The 27,043-nt window shown below is 40.7% G+C and overlaps 1 protein-coding gene across 1 annotated transcript; it reads left to right on the top strand.

The window, feature by feature from the left end:
- The first annotated feature begins 1,624 nt into the window (after nucleotides 1-1,624).
- Nucleotides 1,625-26,886, top strand: pdhx (pyruvate dehydrogenase complex component X). The gene is made up of 11 exons (XM_034535482.1): nucleotides 1,625-1,784; nucleotides 4,900-4,983; nucleotides 7,316-7,416; nucleotides 13,154-13,335; nucleotides 14,503-14,601; nucleotides 19,090-19,246; nucleotides 19,470-19,617; nucleotides 21,126-21,184; nucleotides 21,903-22,061; nucleotides 25,037-25,101; nucleotides 25,963-26,886. The coding sequence occupies exons 1-11, from the start codon at nucleotides 1,646-1,648 to the stop codon at nucleotides 26,216-26,218; spliced, it is 1,449 nt and encodes a 482-aa protein (XP_034391373.1). The 5' UTR covers nucleotides 1,625-1,645; the 3' UTR covers nucleotides 26,219-26,886.
- The last annotated feature ends 157 nt before the right edge of the window (nucleotides 26,887-27,043 follow it).

Below are 27,043 nucleotides of genomic sequence, written 5' to 3' on the forward strand. Positions count from 1 at the left end.
AATGGGGTGCATTCATTCAATCAGATAGCTGCTGGAGGAAGAACAGGAAGGTGATGAAAGATAGGCTGAACATGGGCATAAAGACAGTCAGCTGGGATGCTTTGTTAGTGTCTCATGCCGGCTCAGTTGGGCTATTGTGTTCTCTCAGCAGAGACACAGCGCCAGCGTATCAGGGCCCCTTATCATTTTCTCTTCACACTCAAATGGACCTGTGAGGCTTTCTGCCCAATCTGTGAGTTGGACGGATTAGAACTGAGTCACTGATGCGGCTTTACTTTTTTTGGGTGTTCACCGCCCAGTTAGAAATGACACACTGCTTTATAAAATGAACAAAAGTTAAAATCAACCTACTAATTTTGAATTCCAATGAAACAAAAAAACAGCACTGAAGTCACATAAATAATTGATAATTGAGGTGTTTAGAGATGTGTTGTGATGAGACAGAAACATGAGGAAGTAGTCATGACGATGCAAAGCTGTTTTATTGCTCAATTTCCCACTCTGACTTTGACATTCTTTGGAAGTCTGTTTCCCCGTTCACTTTCGACTAATAACTCACACAATAGTGTCCTTGTTGCACTCATCGTCACAGAAAAAAGTCACAACTGGCTCATGCTACCACTACGCCTCTTTTATAAACAAATATCAAGTTCAAATTCATGTTTAAATGTGTATGGCAAAATATATGTGTGCAAATAAATTAATTTTCTCACATTTAACCCATCATGAACAAATTCAAATTAGAAACAGCATCACAGTACTTTCACATCTTGACCTTGAGTCCAGATCTCATTCCAGAGAAGACAAATGAAACAAATGAGGATACATTAACTACTACTATACATCTATACCCCCCTCTCTCTCTCTTTAACAATATCAACATTCAACTATATCAATAGTGCACACTAAATAAATTCAATAAAAAATATATTAAGCAGTCATAAGAACATTAGTATAGCAGTAAACAACTATTTGCTAAGTAAACATTTAGTGCAGAATTGTGTCCCTGAGCAGAGAATGAAGTCGCTCTTCCTCCGAGTGTATTTCCTTGTATAGTTGACAAGGCGGAGCAGCCGTGCGTGTTTTTAGTGTGATCTGCCCTAATGATTATAGCTCATGAGCTGCCAGATTGGCATCAACATGTTGAGAGCAAAGGATCAGAGCTGTTAAGAGGCAAGACACATGCTAATAGTACATTGTGTTTTATTGTTAATACGAGCACTAGCACCTTTTTCACATAACATGTTCCGGAATTATTGTTTCTAACCATAGACTGTATAACAGGGGTTCTAACTTTTTCTTTGTACAGTAGCCCTTCATATTCTCACCAGCAGAGGGCAGTAGATTAGTGAATATGGGGGTTTCGCCCAATTTCGAACGTAACAGAACAACAGCGTAAAGGACCTCGGAGGACCCATACGAGTTGCTATTTTAATGCCAGCTCATTTATCCGTAAATAAATCAAAATGTATTTTCTGCGCCAATTAAATAGGTTTAAAATGAACGGACATTTTTACAAAAGGTTTCCGGAGTTGTTGATCCTCCCAATTTTATTCTACTTTTTATATGGTGGCCTCGTTTCCCTCCCCGCTAATTTACCGTCAGGCATTTGTGAGGACACGTTTCACCGACGGAGGACGACAACATGGCGGCCTCCTTGCGTCTGGGTCGTCAAGGGATTTTATTTGGCCTTAGACTATCTACTACTTTTGACAGATGTGTCTGGGCCACGCACCCGTGTCAGGAGAACGTCAGACATTTCTTTCGGTCGCCATGGATCCTCGGTGAGTCGTCATTGTGCTGTTGGTCTTCGTTCTTTGCTGGCAGCCGCTTACATTTCCTGTCATCGTTTTCTGCCTCCGTTAGTCGCGTAACATTAACGTTCATTTTGAAACGGTGTTATTGTTTTTCCTCACACTATAACTAATACAACATGTTTTAAATGGGCGGACTGTGACGTCGCAATCCTGCCTGATTAAATGAGGGTTTTATTTGACCTTAGATCAAAGCGGAAATAAATACGGGTCCATAAATGAAGGGGAAATGTACAATGCAGGGAATACATAATGACTCATGTTGGCCACGTGCATGTTCATAACAGTGTTGCAAACGTGGACTGATAACAATCTTGACTTTTAGAGAGGTTTTGACGAGGTTTTTGTCTCCATGTATGTCAACTGTCAGTCTGGTGGTCCAAGATGCTTTGATCCCACCTGCGGTTACTGTCTCGTGCAAGAGTGGGTGGGGCCAGTTCCTTTATTGCAAAGTTAAATAGAGTTCATTTAGAACATGTTTGAGCAATTAAATACACTCAAAGGCTCAGTCTGGCTTCTCAGTATGAAATCACAGGTGTTACTAACAACATTGATGATGGCTCCATTCCATTCACGTGTCCCAGTAATACCAGTAAGCCAACATGTACAGGACCAGCACCATCAATCCAAAGCAGCTAAATAAGTCTGTTATTGCTTCTATTGTTATTTACATGTGGCACATGATGTGGGTAGAGCTGCCCCCTCATAGTTGAGAGAAAGAGATTTTAGTCGTCTTAAGATCTCCTTTCATTCTAAATGCTTTTGTATTTCCAAGAAACCAATGAGCACATTTCTGGTAAACACAAGATTTAAAGTGGTGCTTTTTTTAATGATTCTTTGTGGAGAACATCAGTTCTACAGATCTGTTGATCAAATCGACTATCATCTTTGTCTACGAACACTCATATGAGTTTGTTGACAAAGAATGTATTCAGGTGAGGACAGCCCTGGAAAGGTAATAATAATAATGTATCCTTTATTGATCCCTTTTATTGGGGAAATTCTTCTGTGCATTTGACCCATCCTTAGTCACTAAGGAGCAGTGGGCTGCAGTGAAGCGCCCGGGGAGCAACTGGGGGTTCAGTGTTAAATGTCCACAGGTTTGGGAAATAATAGACTGCTCATAGAAAAAAAAGCTTTGGCTCAGCACTTAATTATCGGTGTTCATGCATCCAGAAATAATGTTGTATGTGACACTATTTAGCAGTTTATTACTTCAGCTTTTCAGAGAGGACCCATCAGGAACAACTTACTGCTTGGCATGCATCCAGTATTCATCACCAGTAATAGGCACAGTGAAAGAATTCAGGTCAGAAATAATTGGTTGTTGGAAGAAACTAGAGGATAACCAAGTGCAATGTGACTGTTTTTTTTTTATTTCTTTTTTTTCTAAAATGCGTCATTTATTTATGACTTATGGACTGATAATGTGCTGCTTGTAATTTCAGTCGAAACTGCAGACAGTTTGACATGTCATAGCAGGCTTAGCACTGGTGACAATAATGATGTCAGTAAGCAAGCAGTCCCACGGTGGTTGAACTGGCACTGCAGCCATCATTCATGTGATGTGTACCTGTGCTTTTCTTGCTATGACATGTCAAATGTCTGCTGGGAAAAGAGTCTGTAACCTGTGAAAGCGGTACACTTCTGTGAAAAAGTATTGTACGCACACAGAGGAATGATTGATGCTCAGTATGAAGTTCGATATTAATTACTATTAATGAGAAAAGAGTCAGTCAGTTTGTTTCTCATACACCCGCACACACAAAAAATAAACGGGTAGATAATTATGTTTAACAGTTACTGGCATTATTACATTGTAAATATAAATGTAAATATTTAAGCAAACAAAATATTAATTGGTTTATACTTGTCTTTCTTATACACATATGCACATTTTGTGATATTTTCAAATATCCAGCAGATGGCAGCAGCACGCAACATGATCAGAGACCACACAGAAGTTAACATTTTTATGGAAAAAATGGTTTATTGACATGATGGGCAGCAAATCCGACATGGCCACTAAAATGCCTAATTTGAGAAAAAACACATCTCAATCATTGCCTCTGACATACTTAACAATAATGCCAGCTTCAATTTGTAATTTGTTTTATTATAATTTTGTATTGGTGTTTTACGTTATTCTATTTCAAATTGCTTAAATACATGCGTTATAGTCGGATACATATAATCGGGGGGGGAGGGGGAAGCTGGGTTCAGAGGCCGACTTTTAAGGCAATTTTGTTTCTTCATTGAGGTAATTGGATTGATAATAACATGCACTGTAAAATTTTAAGAACTTTAAAGATAGTTCATCATTGGTTTTGATCGTATGTTCCTTCCAGTTTATTTAGCTCTTACAGTGAAACCTGTGCCAAGCAAGCACAAGTGTACTTAAGGATTATGTCATATCTGAATACAGGGTCTTATGGCCTCCTTTGTCTACTCTTTCTATCTCTTATTCATTGTCTCTTCACCACATTCTCTTTCTATATATCATAAATGTCCGCATTATGTGAGCAGCTCACTGAGCATATCGTTCTACACGTAACAAAAGGATATTCCTTTAAAGTTGTGCAATGCCTGAACAATATGCCTGGCTGTGTGTAGCACTGCGGCGTAGCTGTAGTAAAGCGGGATGCCTCTGGCGTCCTGGGGAGCCAGTGTCCACCACAGTGCTGTGAGCCGCCAGATGAACCCTGGCTTCTGAGTGACTGCAGCCGTGGGTGGGGGGGGGGCTTTCATGAACGCTCAAAGGCCTGCAAGAGTATGAGTGCCTCTGCAGCTTCTGGTGCGCAGTGTCACCGAGGATCACAATTACAGAAGTGACCTGTCGATGTTCTTCTGTCAGAGTGGCACGGTCTCTTCCTGTAGTCCCATACTGAAAACCCTGAGGCCTCAACCAAATATTACCACTTCTAACCATGATACTTGATTTATTTTGACTTCCGCATAGCCTAGTTTATGCTGAAAGGTGCGGCTGAAGGAAAGCTCTGAATACGATTTATCTGGGTTTTCGCTGTAGTTTTTGCTGCCTGTTGACCCCTGATGTAAATTGTACTATTCTCTTTCTATCCTGTAGGTGTCAGCCCAGTCAAAGTGCAAATGCCTGCACTCTCACCCACCATGGAGGAGGGAAGCATAGTTAAATGGCTGAAGAAGGAAGGTAAAAGAAACACAAGACTTCATTTCCCAGCTCTCATTATCACGTTTCTGCTTGACAAACCTGGTTAGTAGATTTTCGCAGGTTAGTACATTTATGTAATTTTTCCCCCACAATGATAGACTAACTGTAGCACTAATCATTTACTCAATGACATCACGTTGCTCTGTAAGGCAGAGGACTGAGCACTGGAGGCACCTGAGGGCCTTTGGAGGCTAATTGGCTCAAGGAAACACTGCAGTCACCATTCATCACTGCTTAGCAACTCAGCCAGGGGCCTCAGCCACACTATCATTTATCAGAAGGCAGCATACTGAATTCTGATTGGCTGCTCTGCTGTGTTGCCATGTGCTTCTGTGACTTGGGGTGAGATATGTACACGTGTGTGTGTGTAAGTGAGAAAGGGAAAGATATATTCTCAGGAACAAGAGAAACACATCCGGAGTGCAATCTTTCCAACTCCAGGTTTTAAGAAAGCTTCAAAAAATAACTTATTTTGTTGATGTGACTAAACAAGAATCCTTTGTAGAAATCTTAAAGAGGAGTTTTTGCAGTGGAGAACACCTATTGTACAGATATTGCGTCACATTCACAATATTGTCAAAATCATGTAAATGTGTGTGCACTCCAACACAACAAACTGATCCCCTCTCCAGCTCCCACTCACGACGTGTCCACCGGTGTATTCTGGCAACGAGTCACATGACACAATAACAAAACGACCGGATCAAGTGAAAGGGAAAGGAAAAACATTTTATTTCTCTGTGGGGTCTGAACAATGATGTTGTCACAGACTTATAATGACAATCTGAGCCTGTTGGTGAAGGAAAAGCCCTTTTAGTGAAAGTAAATTGACTGCATTGGCATTGCAGCCCTTTCTGCATCTGCTTTTCCACACAGGGGCCCATCGGGATTTTTTCTTCATAACATCCAAACAATTTCAGCATCTTACTTTTGTAGATATTTGCAGGTAATGCATGTCGCCCTGGCCTGCATACCCATGTATTCTTATTTTAATTGTTATGGTTATGCCCATCGCCTTTCTGGAAGAGCAGAGGTGAAAAGACTTGAGGTCATCTGTTTGATGTTTAATGTTGCACATCACACTCAAGCTCAGTACAAATTCATTTTTAACTCCAACATTAATACTCCTTCTTTCAACCTTCCCCTCACCCGTCCCCATCCCATGTCTTTCCTTGACTTCCCCAGTGCCTCCCTTTTCCTTCCCACACCTCTCTCTACCGTAAGCTTATAAACACTCTTTTTAGTTATTTTTTGTTTGGGCATTAATTCCAAGTTTTACAAGATACCTTATTTTATTGTACTGTCCTTGCTTTTTCTATTCTCTGCTACATGCCCATAATGCAACTTTCTTATCCTATTCTGCCGATAGATAGAAATGTGACCAGATGTCCGATCTGTATAACCTGTGACCTTCACCTCGTATCCCTTACGTCCTCCTCGCTTCTTCACACGTACACATATGTCACAAAAACGATTAAATCACACCCCGCCTACTCTTCACTCTTCATGACATAGATTGACTGCAACAGCTAATAGCTAGACATTTCTGTGGGCTACAATATAACCAAAACACACATCTTCAACATTGACATATTGATTTCTAACAATCATTTCCTGTACAACTGATGACATTTTTTTTTTCTTCTTCTTTTACTCTCCTTTTTGTCCAAGGAGACAATAAGGTCCATTTGTCTGTGTATTATTCCACTGGAAGACCCTTTTGAGTTGTTTCACTAAACAGATGTAGGACAAAAAGGATATATATATATATATATATATATATATATATATATATATATATATATATATATATATATATATATATATAAGCATGGAAAGATTGAACCGATGCCTCCTAATTGCCGTCCTCTTTCATTGCTAAGCAGATGCTAATATATTCAAACTCTCTCATGGGGTGAACCAGTGGGACTCTACTGGAATTCTAAGGATAGGCAGAGATCTTACCTTCTTTCAGACACGCTGTGTTTCCGTATCTCATATCCTTTACCATGAAACATTGATTAGGCCCTTCATTTGATACGTAGGCCAAAGCCAGAGCAGACAACCTGTTCGCCCCATCAATGGAATTCTTTAATTTTTATAGCAACACACGTGTTCTCCACGTGTGAAAGAGCAGTTGTTTTGAACAGTCTGCTGCTGATCGTGATTCATGCAGTTGCACTAAAATGAGTCATTTGCACTCTAACTAAGAGTGATGACAAGATTGGTTTGGGAATTAGGTGTTTCAAATACATGTTGTTGTTTTTTGTTTGTTATTAAATTTCTTGGATGTGATTCTTTACCTTTTCAGGTGAGGCAGTGGCAGCCGGCGATGCCCTTTGTGAGATTGAGACCGACAAGGCTGTTGTTACCATGGAATCTAATGAGGATGGAATCATGGCAAAGATATTGGTGAGTGAGCAAAGACACACACGACCCTCTCGAGGAGATGATTAGATACAGGAATACAGTTCCAGTATACTTATCCATAACGTGATGGGTGGAGGGAATTTTAAAACGTTGTGTGTTTGGGCCAGGATTTTAAATGTTGCCTTTTGTCAAGAGTGTAACATTGTGTGAAGTCAGCAGTTTGCAGGAGTTATGTCTATGTTTTTAAAATTATTTTATATTCACATGGACTATAATTGCTGTTCAAATTTGTGTGAATGTTTCAGGGTTCCCTCGTTGCCAATGCTAATTGGCTATGCCTGTTAAATCTGCTCTTCCTATACAGTGACAGCAAAGCTTTGACAAGGCTTCTTTGGTGACAAATATTTCACCCCCTCCCCCATTGGGCCGTTTGTGTGTGTGGGATTTTTAATAGACTGCCAAAGACAGAGCGATCCGTTTTCTTTCATCAGTTCTCCAGCACTTGTTCGTCCCCCTGAACAGAAAGATGAAGATGTGTTATCTTCTTTTGGTGTTTGACTGATCTGCGAGAAATCTGCATAGAGTACGGGAAGTGAGAAGAAGGGGGAGGATTTCCTCGCAGTTTAAGCAAGATTTATGTTTGTTTTTATCTTCCTGGTTTAAACGGCTGTGAGGTGTTGCTACGTTTGTTCCTGTGCATGCACAGAAGCACAAACACTTCCTCCATGTCACAGAGAGTGTGCCTTAACTAAGAACACAACATGTTCCCCTCGCCGTGTCATTTTGAACATGCTCACATTCTGGTGACGCTTGAGTGGAGCAGGGTTGAATTAGCTGATGATTCTGTTTGTTTGTGAAACTTGAACAAAAAAACAATTACAGAGCTAGTCTGCACCAACAATCGCACATCACAAATGGTCACACAGGTGCATTGTTCATGAACATTACACCATTATTTCTTCCAAGAGCAACATCGAGACGGCTAAATGAAACAGTGAATTACCGTAGGGATTAGTGTCAATTATAAAATATATGATATGATCTCTTTTCTTCCCCATGCTTTTCACTTCACTGGCCTCCGTCCACATTCCCTTACTCCATCCTTGTGTTTGCGGCTGTGGGAATGAGGTAGTTTCCATAGCAACCACCCAAGAATTGGGGGGTAGGGGCTTTTGCGCTGAAGCTGGCAGAGAAAGATGGTCTGCATTAGATAAGCCCCCTAGCTATCTCTCTCCCCCTTCCTATAAGAGAGTATGAGTATAGTTAATAATAAAAACGGGAGTTCGTGGCAATATTTCAGAGATCTGTGCACCCTTATATGGCACGGGTAATGTGGCATCCACTTGGTCTGGGTCAGAGAGTATTGGGTCTTAAAAGTCTAATTGTGGCTTGCCAAGCACCCAGTCGGTTTCACATTTAGAGGCTACACTAATTACCTGCCCACAAATGCCCGGACATGCTGCCGTAGACGTGGTACTTCCAGTGCTCCACAGGGGTTATTTATGGGGGTCAAGTACTGCTATGGCCCTCGACCAATTTTCAACCATGGCTCTTGGGAGTGAGAGAACAGAGGATATATTCTGCTTATATTGGGATGTGGATGCTGGGGGTAGGAGCAGCAGCATCGAGAACACAGATTACTGTATCTCGTCATACTCCCACTGTGCTGATCTACCCTGACCCAGGGGCTTCAATCTGAAAATCAACCCTGGGTACAATCAATCATCGCCTGTGGAAAATGGCCCGCATATGTTGCAGATATATACTGCAGATATATACTGAAGATGCCAAAAGCTTTTTTGGGTTCAGATGTCTACAAAAATGCATGGCACTGAGCTCTAGATGGAGAATACTGATCTAGAAATGTATTGAAAGGCACATCAGAAGGTAGTTGAGTGTGAATGAATTGGTGAACAATATAATGAATTACATGGTAGAAATGACTGATGGATAAATTAATAGACGGGTAGATTGATGAAGATATCCCACACATTCTACAGAGTTAACCTCTCAGTTTGCCCCCATCCCTCTTTATCTTCACCCGCTGCCATATGAAGGATACATTTAAACACCAACAGTAGCAGCTGAAGTGTCCTCTAAATCAATTGTTAGTATAAATCACTTTCTAACCATTCCGCATTCTTAGGTTAAAATCCAGAATTTCAAAATAAAAGTAAATGACCTGTAGACTGTTGTCACAAATGCTAAATTGATTCAGTTTACAGTCCATATTTTCCTTAGGCCAGCAGGGCATTGGGGAAAGAGTTTGGGACTAAGGTGGCACATTATCGAGAAAACAGTGGAGAGCAATATAAATTATGGAATAGATGAAGGGAAATTACCTTTTGATAAAAAGCTCCTTGACAGTTCAAACTTGAAAGTTGTAGTTATATTGTGAGAAAGCTAAACAAACAGGATGCCCAGAAGGAATGAGTTTACTCATGCGCTGCAGCTTAAATCGTTTCTTTTTTTTTTTGTATCTGTGAGATTACATTGGACTCGCAGACTGGCATTACTCAAATAAAGGATGTCGCTGCCAATCCTCTTTGTGTGATATCTGTCATGCTCTGTTGATCAGAGACAGACCGTCTCACTGCCTAAACAAGATCCCTCTCTTTTTCTGTTTTATAAGCATTTTTAGGCTAAATACGTCTTCCTTTTGACAAATAAACCTCCTCAAACACTGCAATCAGGGTTTGAAGTGTAGCCCGATTGGTATCACGGTACACTGTTTGACCACGGTCCGATGCCCATTGTAACACTAACAAACCTGGAATGATCACTCTTCTTGGGATCCGCGGCACAAGCTTTATAGCTAACAGCCAACACTCCTAATTGAAATTTAAAAGGAATTTTTATACTCATCCAGGCCGAGCTTATTGTAACCAAACTGTGTACACCCTCTGGGGGCTTGTATGGCTGGCTGTATGATAACAGTTTTGAGATAAGTAGGTTAAACCTCATAAATGGTCCAGTCTGACTTTGTTAAATCATTAGCATAGCTGATGGGCTCTGGAGAGGTCCCTTCAGAGCCCTATTTGTGATCTGTTAGACTTTTCACAGTGGGAATGTTGCCATAGGAAAGGCTAAAGACTGAGTATCACACTGACTGTTCTTCATAGTATTGTTAAACATGAGAGGAAAGATGGTTGTGAGGACATGGACCAAGCGGGTAGACCAGAGACACGTTTCTTTTGTTTTTTTAAAATGTTTCTATGTTTCTGTCAACATGACGGAACGTAACTGAAACACTAACAGAAGAGAACTGAGAAGCACAAACTGAGACATGGGGGGAACATATAGTGATGGATCGAGCAATTCAGACAAGACTAAGACATAATCAACTAAACAAACTACAATAAACAAAAAATGTCTGCATAGTGCCACCTAATAACTAAGGAAAGATAATGAAACAATGATATCACAAACACTATTCATCCAAAGAAATAACAAAAATGATCATAATCTGACTGTACTTAATATAATATTAAACACCAATGTGTGTGGTTAAGTGTCATGCCTTGCTCTTTGTGATCCCAGACACTGTAGAGGAGTTTCATGCTAAACATTGTTTGTTCTAATTTGACTGCGAGCTTTTCCACAGAAGCTCTGAATCATAATCCTTCCCACAGGTTTAGTGTGTTATAACCATTTGATGGCAGTGTTGAGCCCCACACTGTGTGTGTGTGTGTGTGTGTGTGTGTGTGTGTGTGTGTGTGTGTGTGTGTGTGTGTGTGTGTGTGTGTGCCACTGATGCAGCTTGTGATTCAAATGCAGCATATACTGTATGTTGTTATGGATTCAATAACTTCCACTTTTGGGAGAAATACACTTGTCCAATAGTCAAAATCTGTGCACTTCTTGGGAACCGTTTTCTTATATTGCCTTACTAATTGCCTTACAAGCTGCATTTCCGTGCTTTCTGAGAGGTATACATCCAATAAGACTGTTTTAAATTTAGACTGATCTAGAGTAGGGTAGGATAAATATTTGACAACATTTCCCTCTGGGTCAACCACCCCGTGGTGGGGTGGCGCTAAGGATAGTGTGAGCTGCTAAACGGCATTACATTCTCCAGCTCATGTGTATTGTGGACCTTGCTATTAAGCTACCAGCCACTCTGTATTTGCAAATCTATTTCCTCACAGATGTTGTCATTTTTGGATAGGTGCAAATCTCTTTGGATGGGTTGTCAAAATTAATTCGGTGTAATTTGTTATGTTATACAAACTGGTATCAAGATAATGTATCGTTATTCTATACACTTGAACTGTTCTGCTTTCTGGCAGAACTTTTGATAATGTGTTGCTGTTAAATGACGTCACGGGTGTGTTTGTGTCAGCACTTGACGGTGCAATAAATACATATATTATGGATCTGGCTTTTGGTTGTTCTCCCCTTCTGGTGCACACAAATATATTGATTGCTTGTGTCATGATGCCACGGTTATGTAGGAAGTATATTGCTTCTCTAGCATTTCTATTAAATTGAAAAATCCCTCTGGGACTGAAGAGAGGGATCTCTGTGGAAACTTATAGGAGTCCGGATTCCCCTGAGAGGTCTTACGCTTACCCTCAGACCTATTGTTTAGGTGCAGGCTTTATCTTAAAGTGTGGTCATTAATATGTGTTACAACTCGGGGCATAGCCTTGTCGTGTTGTGTTAGGCAGTATGTTGTAGGTTAGTATTGCTTTGTGCTCATCCCCATCACTTAGTAAATATGAGCTTCATATCACTTTACTGCCTTTCAGAGGTAGTTCTTTATTATGTAATAAATTAACTAGGTAATCGTTGAATCTTAGTACCCAAATACAACCGTGCTTTGCATTGCAGTGACAACTTCCTGCCACAAACTGCAAGTTTACATTGAACTAAAGATAGACCAGAATGAGCATTAAAGTGCAGCTCTTTCTACAAGTGAGCGCAAGTGTTCATATATTCTGCTGTTCTTTCAAATTAGGTGGATCTGATTATTAGAGTGCTGCTTTTGATTTTGCAATCCTGCTAGAGAGTGGGGGTTTGGGGTGGAGTATGTTGATAACTGGATTTACTAATTGCGCTTCAATTTGCTGCAATTTATTGTGAAATCATACCTAATTTGGTCAATTGTCAGACATTTGCAGCATATTACGTGTTGACTGATCAGTGGTTGTGTTTTTTAATTTCAACAGCAGGGTCCATTTTTGGTTGTTCCTCCGTTTCTTCTTCCTTCTCTCATGATATCGAGCATGATATCATAAGGCAGCTCACGAAGTGGATACCTTTTGAAAAGAGATGAAGTGTAGCATCCCAACCCTGTCTATTGTGTCTGGCCTTTCATTTAAACTGATCATTATTGACTGAGGAACAACACCCACAGCTTGGGGAGAGTAGCATGAGGCTTGCGGTGGATTACTCTGCAACAAGATAGTGAATCAATAGTTAACGGTATGAAAACACATCCATTCCACTCCAATCTATTACAGCACAGCTGGGTTTTGTATGATTTCTTAAATTAACAGGGGAGAAAATGGAAAAAAGGGAAATTGACGCGAATGAGAAAGCAGTGGGATTGTTCAAGAGGTCTTCTAATAATGGCTGTCACAATTTTTTCCTTTTTAATGACCACTGGTGAACTGATTAACTTCAGAATCGCTTTCACATCATCTATTTATGTGTTGTAGTCTTTGCTTCACAATTGTACAATACCTGAGAACGTCCCTATTATTCTAGTAAACTCAGTTGTACTTTCTAATGTTCCCCGTTACCTGAATAAGTATGTCTCTCACACTCTTTATAGATGGAGGAGGGAAGTCGCAATGTGCCTCTGGGCACTCTAATTGCCCTCATGGTGGATGAAGGGCAGGACTGGAAGCAAGTTGAGATGCCCCCATTAGATGCTGCTCCACCTGCTGCAGATGCAGCCGCTGCCCCCGTTGTTCCCTCTCCAGTCCCTCCACCCAAACCAGCCACGTCAGGACCGTAAGTGTCGCCGTCCTCCTGTTTTTCTGCTAAAAGCACACACTGTATGGATTAATCCATAAAACCTCGACATTGAATACAGGTCTGTACACATACCCCCTTGCCTAATGTGACCATAATGGTGGTTCACATCTTATGGCAGCCATGGTTACAATTTAGCACTCTCAAAAGGATTTGTATTATTGTATTATAGTATTATTTTATCCCTGAATAAGCTTGATTTTTTTTTATATGTAATGCTTGTTGTTGAAGTACCCACAGTCTGAGTCAGCTCATTGTCATCGTGTTGTTAAAACACCTGATTTGCAAATGAGCTAATAATGTTGACATTAACATCAGGTCATGCTCGTTTGAATAACACCCCGATGTGTGAAGATGATGTATGTTTTGTCTTTGTAGTTATGTAAATATTATCAATGGATAAACAAGGGTCCTGTTGACCACCACAATTTCACTCATTGTGTGTCCCTGAGTTGTGGATGGGACTGCAAAGCCATGAACGTAGATAACATGGACAAAGATGCATGCAGGAGGAACAGAAACGCATCCCTTTTTTGTTCCGTATATACAGCCATGCTAATTTCAGGTCTCACCTTCATCACCACCATCTAACCGGCTGAATAGGATGATCTTACTTCTGTTCACGTTCCAACATGTGTGACATCCTACCTACCTACTCCTGATACACAATGAATACTCTTGTGGAAAGCAAAAGAGCTGCCACAGAACAAACAGGCCCTTTTTGTAATCCAAACATTTCACGCTGAGCCCGTCCACATTTTCAGAGTTGCACTTTGCATCCGCTTGACGGGTGAAAGATGTGAACAGTGGATGTGTTGTGCAGCAATCCTGATTGTCAGGCGATGGATCCAGGAATAGGCTCTGTTTGGCAGTCAGGGCAACGAGATGGTATCTGAGCTAAGTAATAGGTCCTTTTTTAAATGTTTTGTTAGCACTCGGTAAGTAATATCCTAACGCTAGACTAAAATGCTTCAAATAACATTTTTGCTGGACAATGACTTGTTTTTTTTTAAGACTTGAGATATAAATATAGGATTTGAAAATGTTCTGTAATTTAAAAAAAAACATCTGGAATCATTTTAGTCCTTAAAAGCAAAATTACGAAGTTCAAAAGCATATTGTAAATACGCTCTCTTCCCCGTCCAGGTTACGTCTCAGTCCAGCAGCAAGACATATCCTGGACTCCCATGGCATAGACCCCAAACTGGCCACACCCACTGGACCAAGAGGACTTATCACCAAGGAGTGAGTATGGATGAATGGGTTTGCTTTATTTGTTTGCACAGGAAGTGATTTGTCAGCAGTAGGTGGTCGTTTAGCATTGTAATTGGAAGGGTCCCAAGATGACACCCAGGTAGCTCTGAGGAAAAGAGATGTCAGTCAGCACAAGATAGGTTATAGCAACAGTGTAGGAAGTGGGAATGACAATGAAAATGGGGGAGAGCCTAGATAAGTGAAAACAAGATGTGACTAAGGGGGTTAAGATTTTAGGTACATTAATCCTGTTATATGGCAAATTCACACTCCCGAAAGCTGTGAACACACACACACACACACACACACACAAACAGCTCTAACGGTTACCTGCTGTCAATAGGGACCTGATTGAATACTCTCGTTACCCACCTAACACCCTGCTGGGGAATCTCATTAAGCAACTTTGGTCGCCATAGCAACTCAGTCTCCAGGAGCCACTGGTGACCATAGAAACGCAGACCATATGTTTTCTGAGGTGCGTGTCTTCAACAGTAAAAGGGATGTGAAGCTTCATGAACCAAACACAGTAACGAATGACAACTCTGAGAAATCCAGCGAAGCCTTTTCCCCTAATGCATACGTTTTTTTACATTACATTATGTACATTTTGTAAATATTGTTTATAAATTCCAATTTTAAGTGTCTTTACCACTGAGAGAGTGACTTATTCAACCAAATTTAGATTATCTTTTCACCGTAAATAGTAAAAAGGGACCACTGCCTGTTCTTTTGGCATCAAGCTGTAATTAATTGTCCAAGTTAATGAACACATGTTCTGTGTGTCAAACTTGATTTCTAGGTTTTGACGTTTAAATTGTTAACTTAGTAATGCAGTTTTAATTATCTCCAAATTATTTGATTTGGCATGCTAGCTCAGTTACCGCTCCTTAAACCATTTGTTAAACTCCCTAACTGATACCGACCGAGGAAATCTAACAGGCTCAGAAAGGAAGATGGTTGAGAGCCTCTTCCGGCCAAGAGGTTGAACAAAAGACAATGTGTCAGAGACCTTTCCAAAGTTAATGATGAGCTGTTGAAATAGTTTGCTGGTCTAGCCACAGACAAAAATAAGTACACAACGCTTAACTTTTAAGGCATTACCTAGTTTGGAAATAAAGTGTATTTTTTCCTGTGGCTTTTCCTTCTATTAATCATAGTTTAAAAGATAGGTATATGGGCTATAACTATTTGGACGTGTTGAGTAGCCAATTGATGCCAACTATTTCTGTATTGGTGTGATTAAGCCATTTCGTTTTAGACAATGTATTTTGGATATTTAGACATGTTCAATGTGATGTCCCAGAATAGCTGAACCTATAGACTAGCTGCTATGTTGTGAGGAAATCAAATCAAATCTCCTTGGTGAGAATAGTTTCACATCGGCGTAGCTCCTTTAAGAGAGGACAGAAAAGACCCCATTTCCCTTCCTTTGTCCTTTGGTAGATCAGATAAGACTGAAACCAGGGAACCGTACCCCTCCCATTCCACCCTCTTCTCTGGTGAGGCCCCTCTATAGTGGGCATGAATAGCAATAGGTCACGCGACCCAGGGATGAGATCAGCATGTTACATAATCTACAGCAAGCAAGGTTTAAATTCAGATTGCTGTTCAGAGAAACACATTTCTATTACCCCCTTTTTCTCCCTTTTATCTTTCATCATTGTCATAAATAGAGATGTTATCCAAAAGGAAAGGCAAGCTCAGTGATGGGTAAAGGTTTCAATGGTTTTCACCTCACTATAGGCCACATTACTTTACTGTATGAAGCCCATTAACTATAAGCCGTCAGCCTCTAGCGAGGAGACGAGCAGCGGTTTTGGATGTGCCCGTTAGTTTGAAATATCCCACAAAGATCCCACAAATTATTGTTGTTCTCTGATTTAACTCTGCACTTCTTACAAAAGAATAAAAATTCTTTAAATGGAAACACTCTCAAAAAACATGTTGAATATCAATGGGGGCTGGCCCCAAAGAGCAGTTTTGTTTGACCTTGACCAACACAGGTATTCATGAACAACGTGAGGATTTCTTGATCGCTCACTCAGGTGTGTACAGCACCAGAGCTGCGCTTTAGCTAAAGTTAAAACATAATCAGAATACACACACAAAAAAACTTAATACAGTATGTTACAAGTACAACACAATGTAACAGTATTATCTTGTGCCTATTGCTGTTTAAAAGAAAGGACTGCTTTGTAGTGGCGCGTCATTGTGTTGCTAAATTGTCTTCAAAAGCACATCTTGTGCAACACTTAACTGCAGAACTAACGGCCAACTTCCTTTTGTGGTAAAGCAATTATTTGGACCCATCTTCCTTTGCTATACAAATGTTTGGTAGATGTACTTACTGTGTATGTTTGATGCTTTTACAAAAGTCTAAATCTTCTCTTAATGTTATTAAGAAATACAGCATAGTCCTCTTTACACTCAACTCTATTTCAGCAATAATGGGTTGTTTAAATTTCTTGAATATATATTTAAGATTGTTCATATGTTATATTTTTTTTTTTTACGTGATTGAAAAAGGCACACCACACAGCCATTCCAGTGGAGCAGCTCCCATGACTACACCACTCATTGTAGTCTGTCCTAGGTGGCAGTAGAAGACAAAGTTTATTCATGTGTGTGCATTTGGTGCTTTTGTGTGTGTGTGTGCGCTGCCTCGTTACCTTTTTAATATTCTACGCACACTCTCTGTCTTTCAGAGGCTCTTTTGCCTTGGCTGTCAGTAGGGGTGTAAATGGTCAGTGTGAAAAGTGCCAACCAGCTACACAGACGGTATCTATAGCTTACTAGTCAAGTATCCACTATAGGCTGCTAGTGACTTGACTTCTTCTCACTCAAGAATATGGTGGCATACAGTATATATTGCATATCAACATTTTGCTCCCTTTTTATTACTTGTAATGTTGGACAATCTTGTTTATATTCGATATGTTTTGTTAATTTGCTCGCTCTGTCCTCTTTTTAGAAGCATTCAAAGTCACTTATAACCTCTATGCTGCACTTTCTGTTTCTTATGTGGTGGACAGTAATCATTTAAAACACTGGTTTTCACAGGTTAGCTGGGGGATTTGCAAGTTGCCTCAGTCCCTCCACAAACAATTACTCCTATCAGTGAGAGAGAGGGGGGGGGGGTTAGTGTGCTGGAGGAAATCAAAAGATACAGCTCAGAGAGGGACATAGCAGTGTGGCCCAGACTGTTCCCGGCTACATGTTGAGGTCAGAGGCAGCTGGTCCAGACAAAAGGCTGGATGTGTGTGGGTAGGTGGACCCCAGTGCACTGAACTGGAACCAGAGAGCTCTTGCACACCTGATACTTTCCCCTCCCACCTCCTTTTGCTGCTAAGAACAAAAGGAATGGGTAAAAAACAATCTAGGGCAGATTCTTCAGTACTTTTTGAATGCCTCTTTTACCTTTTCTCTCTTCCCTGCATATCAATATTCAGTGTAGTGGTCAGCGTAGGATCGTGACCCAAATCGATTTGTCACTTTCTCTTTTTTTCCCCCTCTATTTATGAAACCTCTGTGAATGGACATATAAAACATATACTGTATGTGGAAAATGTTGCGGTTGAGGAGTAAAATGTGCACAATTATATCTTAACTGGCCAGTGTGATATCATTGATTTCAATTCCAATTTTCCTTTTTCTAAGCTTACGGGAGAACAAATCATTTGAGATGGCTTTGGGATGATCTGTAAGTGGGGAATTCAGACTCATCCGAGATGTACAATGTGTTTAACTCGCATAAGACACCTGTACCAAAACATGTATTAGTCTGTGCTATTTTATTGTCGTCCTTTGGAAAAAGATGCTGGTTGAAAAAGTTGTGATGTCCAAGGCTCATCATGCCAGTGGCAAGAATAATGAAGCCGGTGTGTTGAATAACCGTGTCCCTTGGAGCACCTGACACCCGATCCTGCCTAGCCTTATCCTGATGGGGTTTGTTTGTGACTAGCAAATTATTCTCATGACGCCCATCCACTGGAGGATAACCGAAAGTTACCTCTCTCTGCAAGCCCGACACAAATACAAACCGGATAAAAGTAGCATGATACTTTATAAGCTTGGTGAGTGGGAGCATATGGGTTAATAATATATGATTGTACTGTCATAAGTTATGCCAGTTATTCTTCTTTTTCCATACAATTGCAATTTCATTTAAAAAGGTCCAAGTAAAAGAAAATGACAGCACTTTTAATGCAGCAGTACATTTGTTTGATTTAGTGTTCCAAAGTAGAAATGAAGCCATTATTAATGAATACGGAAATAAAGAAAACATGACAAGGAAAAGTTTACCAAAGGCTTGAAATAGCATAGCTCATCTGTTTAACAGGGGCACACTGGGTGAGAATCAGTCGGTTCACATGTGCACTTCAACAAAACAAAATGATTGTATACATTGGATCAAAATGTTCAAATTACTGCGTAAAGTGACGCCTGCCTGTGTGTGTTTGTTTTTTACTTGAACAGAGATGCCTTGATTCTGTTGAAGACATCTCCTGTCCCCAAAGCAACCCCAGCCATGGCTGCCCCGAGTTCTGCCCCGACCCCGGCAGCTACCCCTCTGCCCCCAGGCAGCAGACCCAACATACCTCCGCTCTCTATACCAGGGAAGCCAGGAGCACCGGTGAGCACTCCTCTCGCTCGCACTCCTAACAAGTCTTCAAGTCGTTGTAACAAGCTTATCAATGTCATCTCTACATTGTCAACGCCATCCATCCATTTAAGTGATTGATGGCAGCTGAGATATATCTGACAATCACTCTTGTCCCCTTTCATTCCCTACTGTCTCTCTCAAAATCACCCTGTTCAATTACCCCCACACCCCTTCCTCCACTTGTCTCCTTTAGGGCACTTTCACAGAGATCCCAGCCTCAAATGTTCGCCGTGTGATTGCTCAAAGACTGACGCAATCGAAGACCACCATCCCCCATGCGTATGCCTCCGTTGACTGTGACATGGCTGCCGTCATGCACCTCCGCAAAGACTTGGCTAAAGGTAAAATCACACAACTATGAGGGTGTTTGTACACGTTAGCGAAGGGCTGTACATGTGCATGTTGGCGTCTTGCTATTCAGTGCATCTCTGACCCGCATTTGGGAGGAAGCGTTTCTATGAAGATGTGAATTTCATGGTTTTCACATGACTGCTCACTTGACAAAGAGGACAGTCTTATGCATTGAACGAATCTCTGGTACATGTCGTCTCAGTTGGGTCATGTACCTCTGGTTCATATCAATAACCCCTCCTGACCCCCCACCCATCATGTCTTCACACGGCATAGCACAATTAAAGACACACACAGTTAGTCATACACATTACTCTTATAATTTCTTACATTTGACTTAGAGTGGCTGTTTCTGCTAGCTTGAAATTGCTCAGAAAATGTGTTAAGAATGGATGCTGTTTTCATTCATATAGTTCTTCCTTTGTGCTTAAAGGAGTAAAGTACTCAAAGTGTTTCCAATTGATTTGTTAGTGTGTTGGGTGCAGCGGCCGGTGTTATATAATGGCAGTATTCAAGATGAAGAAAGACATTAACAACTCTGGTGGAAAAGAGTTTGATCCATCCACACAGTATCAGCGAGGTAGGTAGTGTTTGGATAGGTTGAGAGCGTGAGTAGTTGGGGAAAACACGAAACACTAGCTGTATCTTCACCATGTTTTGGTTAGCTACTTTCTCAGACTCAAAGACTTCCCTAGCAACTGTCACTGAGCTAACCGCAGCGTATTGTGCAACATCCATCAGGATGTGTGTGTTTGAGGTGAAGTGAGCTTTACACCACAACCGGAGAAAGGAAACCTTGTTAATGGGTCTCAACAGTCACTCTTCAACATTTTTGCTCCATTCGGTCAAGAAAAGATGTATCCTTAAAAGCTGCTTTTCACAGACTCCCAAAATGTAATCCATGCTTACTTTGGGACATTTTTTGTTGATGAAGCAAGAGTTGTCCGTCAATCTCCTATTTTTAAACATTCAGTTCAACACACTATCACGTAATTTGCTTTATTTAGCTTAACTTTGCCTCGCTGTCAAACAACCAGTAATTCTCTCTGGGACCTGTCTCTGTGGTGGAGGAAACGGGTCGGCCATTCCAGAGCTATTAGCTAGGTCGTGTGTGTACTCAGGGATTCTCTCCGCGGTTGTTTTTGCCGACTCTCATTGTTCAGGAGCAGAGCGATTTCACGGTTTGCTCGTTAATCATCCCGCTCACAGCATTCATAACCGTCTGGTTCTGCACTAATGGACACTAGTACAAGTTGGCAGTGATGCCAGGCCAAGCCCGCCTGAATGTCAGTGGCTGAGTCATATAGAGGGATTGTTTCTGATCAGCTGCAAAGGTCAAGCTATAGGAGAGTGTTCCTCCCCATGAGAACATGGGTAGTAAAAATCATTTGACAAATTCAAGTGAACACACTTCACAGGTCCTGTAAAACATACGTGACTTTATGTCCATTTGTTGCTTGAATCAGTCTCGCAAACTGTTTCTTCTTTGTCTTTTCAGAACAGATCAAAGTATCAGTTAATGATTTCATTATCAAAGCAGCTGCTGTTACACTTAAAGTAAGTATTGTTCACCTGTTTATCTTTACTGGGTTATCTCCTGACAATGTGTGTATTTACAGTACAGGAAGATATGTATAATGTTTTGCTCTAATTTGCATTAGCTGAGAAATCTGCCCGTTTGCTGCATGTGTCACAGTAAATGTGAGGTGTGTGTGGAACACATGGTGTGTATATGCTCTAGGTAATGTTAGTATAAAATGCTAAAGCACCACATGGCAGTCTCAGAGTCTGGACACTACGTCCCACAGCTCTTTGGATTGGCCCCAGAGTTGGCCTTGGTACATCAGGAAGTGGAATCTGAGGCACATTTTTTACTTTTTAATGAACTGGTGTGTTTTTAACTTGTCTGTGTTCATACAGCAAGATTTCAACATGGACATTTTGATATTGAGGCTCCACCACAGCAGATTGATTAAGATCAAGATTATTCAGACATGTTATTTTTAATCAGATTTGATGGCCTGATAGCAAATCTATGTATCCACCACCAAATTGATTATTGATGTTCTTGGATTTACTGTGTTCAGTTTTTTTACTGTCATCATAATTTGTTCATATGCATGCTACCAGTCATATTATAGAAGATTACATATTTAGTATTGTATCAAACTTACAGTTTAGGAGCACAGTGTAACCAAAGCAGAATCTCTAAATTACTAATTTATTTTCACTGTTATCCGTCAAAACCTATGCTGACTCTGACTTTCCATCCTAGGAGATGCCAGAAGTGAACGTGACCTGGTCTGGCGACGGCCCCCGTGCACTTGATTCAGTCCACATTTCAATCGCAGTGGCGACTGACAGAGGCCTCATTACCCCCATCATCAAGGACGCTGCAGACAAAGGAGTCCAGGAGATCTCAGCTAATGCTAAGGTAAACAATACATTATAAAGCATTGTGTTTTCATATGTTGTGAGAGTCACCTCCCAAAGCCCAAAGAGTATTTTCATATTAACTATAAGCTCCGGGGACATTCAGTGTATCACTTCACGTGAACACATGCAGTTTTGCTGTTGATTTGTTCGTGGAAATATGGGAGTTGAGACTTGACTACAGCCCAATTGTATGGAAAAACAAACTCTGGAGGCATCTGTAGAGTTGTGTTCACCTTCTGGCTCGAACTTCATTGCATACAGTTATTTTTTAAATATACATCAGATCATGTCAAGTTAAAATCAACTTAAGATCAGCTGGAAAGATCATCTGTAGCTGATTAGATTTGGCATAGTTAGGTTTGTGGGTTGTCTCAGCTGCCACTGGCTACAGAGTACAAAGCAACAATGGTCAGCTTTTCCTGCTGCTCAGTCAGCAGCTGGGGACAGGCATGTATTCACAAACACATAAATGTGCTCTCCAAATGTGATATTCATGTACTCGTTGAATCGTCTCACCCCCGTCCTCATTAAAGACACAGATCAAATGGATGAATTTCTCAAGATGAGGGTAATAAACATGATGTCTCTCACCAGCTGTAACCAGGTGTAAAATGTTCAGGGCCCTTTTTATATAGGCCTGATTTACGTCTGATTTAACAGCAGTTGGCAACAAAACATGGAAGACATATGATTGTTTTCATAAAACAGTGTTGTCAAACTTGTTCTGCCACTGCAAATACTATTAATGTGCTCCTCTGGCACATTAATAGTATTTGCAGTGGCAGAACTAGTGTCAGTATACGATAGTATTTGTAGTAGTGTTGGTAACAATTTCAGTTTGTCAGGGGGAATTTGTGTGGTAGTTTAGAGGAAATACATGTGCAGTAGTGAGTGTTAGTGAGAGGTAAGGGATGAGTGAGTGTGTAATTATGTTTTAGACATACTTATAATCAGATTGCAGCATTTATGCCTTTTCTGTAACAAAACTGATGTTTCAATAGACGCGATTGTTTCATCACGAGGGTTGTTGTCTGTTTGTCTGGACGAACACCATCGAAATGTTGCGTTCAAGATGTCTAGTGTTTGGGAAGTATTTCATTACAGTTCAACACCAATTTAGAATTTGCACATTTGTTTTACATCAACCCTTTTTGAGTGCATTATTTTTCATTTTTTTTAGTGTCCACTCTCTTTTCAGTGTTTGACGTGTTTTTTTCAGTGTAGCTAGTTCGATGATCGTCATACTATCCAGTTTAAAAGGTATCTTGATTGTCCTGTATTTTTTCTGTATTGTCCTGTATTTGGATTGTGTAAGACTTTTTTGTATGTATAGTATTACAGAGAGCCATGATTGCAGATATAACCCAATGCATACATTGTCCGTTAATGTTTAACCTTTAATGGGTTGCCAACAATTATGCAAATCTAGTTATTGTATGAAAATATATTGCTTAAAACTTTCTCTATGCGTTTTTTCTAGTGAATCAAGGTGAAATGTTTTATTCCAGAATGGTATCTGGCTTGCATAAGGTTTTTAATCAAGCTGCCCAATTGTCTTTGAGATACCAAAATGCATGTGCAAGTTGGACTACAGGTGTAACTTCGAAGCCTGGAGAATAAATTAGTCTTGTTTTGTCTGCCATGCATTTATTTGAAAGAGCAGTGATATTAGTTTGTTCCAGTGATGAGGCCCAGAGGAAAAGTCTGCTTCATTTTTGTTTACGTATGTTGTTATCTTTTATTAAACTATTTTGATGACTTCACGTCAAATAATAAACAGTTGTTAGCGATCAAATCACTGCAGGAGGACGTTGCATCACTCGTGCAAATGCACATCCAACGGCTGCTATAAAGCATGGGCAGCAACATGGGGGACATTTTAGTCCACTTAAGCCTTCAAAATGAGCTTGGCCACCCACTGCTATTCAGTTTAGTTATGCTGCTGCCTTGAGTTAATTCTACATTTGCCAGTCCTTATTGCTCTCAAATTAAAATCAACATGTGGTTTGAATGAAGCACAAAGAGGTCGCTGCTGGCTATTGATGTGATGGAGTGGAGCATCAGCCTGTTTTTGCACTAAGAGCTCTTATCTCAAATATGCCCACCATGTCTCACCGCGTCTTACAATCCTGTGATTCATTCTCGACTCTCTGTATTGGCCGTGTCCCCGCATTAACCTTTAAGTGCATTTCCATTTGAATAAAGTTCACGTTGAATAAAGACATGGTGGCCAGCAGTCTCAACAGAGCAGAGCTCGCAAAAGAGAAGTTCAGCGATAGCATTTTTTAAACAGTAGCTTTGTTCTTTCTGCGAAGCCTTTAGAATAAGGTGTCCTGTATTTTAAACAGATTTAAAAGCTCATACTTGATCGCTGATACATCTGTGTATGTTTAGAGAATAACAGTAAGTCTAGCCAGGTGATCACATGCATGCACACATTCCTTCACCTGATACAATACCAACATAGTTTGTTCTTCATTGAAAGATTCGCTGTGTTTTGTCCCTTGTTTTTTTCCAGGCTGCTCGTAGCTGTACCTACATAAAGTAATGCAGTATAATCCATAAACAACCCACGTAGTAAAAAGAGCGTCCGTAGGGAGGAGAGCTCGGGGTTGACGGGTTGGTCTGAAAACACCAGACATGGAGGCGGCTTTTTCATGTCCTGTTAGAAACCCAGAAGTCAACGCTGACTTATTTGTCACGTAACTAACGCCACTTCTGTTGTTGTTTTATGTCTGACACAAGTATTTGTGTTGCCTCAGCATAGTCGGGGCAGGCGCACTGATCTCTGAAGATGAGGACTCGTTGCTCATTCGCGCTCTGATGGAACATGACTTCACAGAACCTGTACGCAGCAATGCGTTTGTGTTCCTCGTTTTCCAGCTTTGTCTTATGTCACAGTGACTGTATGTATGTTGCATATTCTTCCTTCTCTAAAACTAAGTGTTTGAGTGGTGTGTCATGTTTCAATAGGCACTGGCCCAGAAGGCTCGAGATGGGAAACTACTGCCAGAGGAGTACCAGGGAGGCTCATTCAGGTAAACTGAAGACACATTATCTCTTGGTTAAAGAAGAGGCATATGAACACTCATGACATTATACAACGTAATGTTATTTTCCAGTCTTTCCACTTCAATTTATAGTATAACTCGGTAAATATTTCTCAATTCAATAGGCTGACGTTTTATGTGTGGGAACAGAGGCCATTTTATCTATAATACTTAATCTCACAATTTCCTTTGGAGCTCAGCGGTAAGATAGCCTTCACAAATTTCCCCCATTATGACTTAGATCCAGTTTCACAGATAGTTAATATATTATGCATATTCTACATTTCATGCGAGCCTGAACTGAATGTGGTCTTGGGCGACAAGTACCATCAGTTACTGTGCCATCAATTGCAGAGAATTGAATGGGAGGCTTTTCAACTCATTAGACTTAATGGTGTCATTTAGACATAAATGGGGTTTCTGTGTCAGGCAGGAGCCATGAATTCCTATGGAGATGCAACCATCTTTGTCCTCCTGAGGATATATGTGTACGTCTTTCCTCTCTTCGATCTTCCATCTCCGGGAGCTTCAATTCTCATTAAGGCAAACGGCCCTCGGGTCAGTGTTGCTCACGATACTCACTTGGTGGCCGGTGCTGCTGTAAGAATCTTTACTGATCAGTGTTCTATGTTGCAAAATAAGATCTTAAAAGACAATTATATTAATTTACTTAATTCACCCTCTGATTTTTCAGTCATTGACTCAGGAAGCTGGTTTTAGAGCGACCGTTATGGCGGCTTAGTTGATTTTCATGCATTTCCTCTCGTGATGAGCTTGACTAACAATGTAATATGTCTTCTGTCTCTTTTGTCTCTTCCTCCATCCGTTCTCCTTATTTCTCATTGGCAGTATATCTAACCTGGGGATGTTCGGTATCAGTGGCTTCAGCGCCGTGATCAACCCTCCTCAGGCTTGTATCCTGGCCATCGGGACCTCCAGGTCCGAGCTGCGACTGTGCGAGGATGATCAGACCCTGTGCACCCAGCAGTTGATGACGGTTACGCTGTCCAGTGACGGACGACTGGTGGATGACGAATTAGCCTCCCGGTTTCTAGATAAATTCCGCGGCAACCTAGAAAAACCGCAACGCATGGCACTTGCCTAAAAGTGAGATCGCTGTATGAAAGGGACTTGAAGGAACAAGGCAAGAAACACCTGCATGACAAAGCCTGTCTTGTGCTTTCACAAGCAGAGAGCTCTTAAAAAGTTGTTTCCTGTTCATGCTTCCGATTAAGGCTTACAAAAGTAGGCTTGTAGTATAAACTTGATTCTGTGGCCTGCTTCTGACGGATAGTCACCAGGCTTTGTGATGGAGCGGTTAAACTGGGCTTCTGCTAGAGAGGAAGAGGATGGAGCAGTGGTGCCAAATATAAACCGAAGTTGGTTAGCGGGGTGCATCCCACTTAATGTAAAAGCAGTCGTTGTTCTATCACACCTGTGTAGTGTATATATGAAGGTATTCTTCCACTTTGAGTTCTATTTTTCAGTCCCAGTGCATCTAGCCTGTCACTATTAATGGTGGTTCTGTAAAATACGGTATTTATCACTGATGGCAGTGCAGTTTCTAATAAGGGTGAACTACGTCAACCATTTACTATTGTTACAGAATTTAAGAACTTTATTAGCTGTACATGTTCCTACAATTTAACTTATTTAAACAGATACCTTTGACATCCCTGAAAACAAATTTCCTAAGTTCATGTGTATACAAAATATACAATATCATTTAGGTTGTTGGTTTCCTTAAATAAAACAAAATGTTCAACCTTGAAATGTCAAAGAGCCTCATTGAAGTGTGTGTGTGTGTGTGTGTGTGTGTGTGTGTGTGTGTGTGTGTGTGTGTGTGTGTGTGTGTGTGTGTGTGTGTGTGTGTGTGTGTGTGTGTGTGTGTCTGTGTGTGTGTGTGTGTGTGTGTGTGTGTGTGTGTGTG

Source organism: Cyclopterus lumpus, chromosome 6, assembly GCF_009769545.1.
Source record: "Cyclopterus lumpus isolate fCycLum1 chromosome 6, fCycLum1.pri, whole genome shotgun sequence".
Taxonomy (NCBI): domain Eukaryota; kingdom Metazoa; phylum Chordata; class Actinopteri; order Perciformes; family Cyclopteridae; genus Cyclopterus; species Cyclopterus lumpus.

Coding starts and splice junctions, on each gene's coding strand:
- pdhx (XM_034535482.1), top strand. CDS start 1,646: ATGGCGGCCTCCTTGCGTCTGGGTCGTCAAGGGATTTTATTTGGCCTT. Junction 21,185..21,902: donor CAGCTGCTGTTACACTTAAA/GTAAGTATTGTT, acceptor TTTCCATCCTAG/GAGATGCCAGAAGTGAACGT. Junction 25,102..25,962: donor TACCAGGGAGGCTCATTCAG/GTAAACTGAAGA, acceptor TCTCATTGGCAG/TATATCTAACCTGGGGATGT.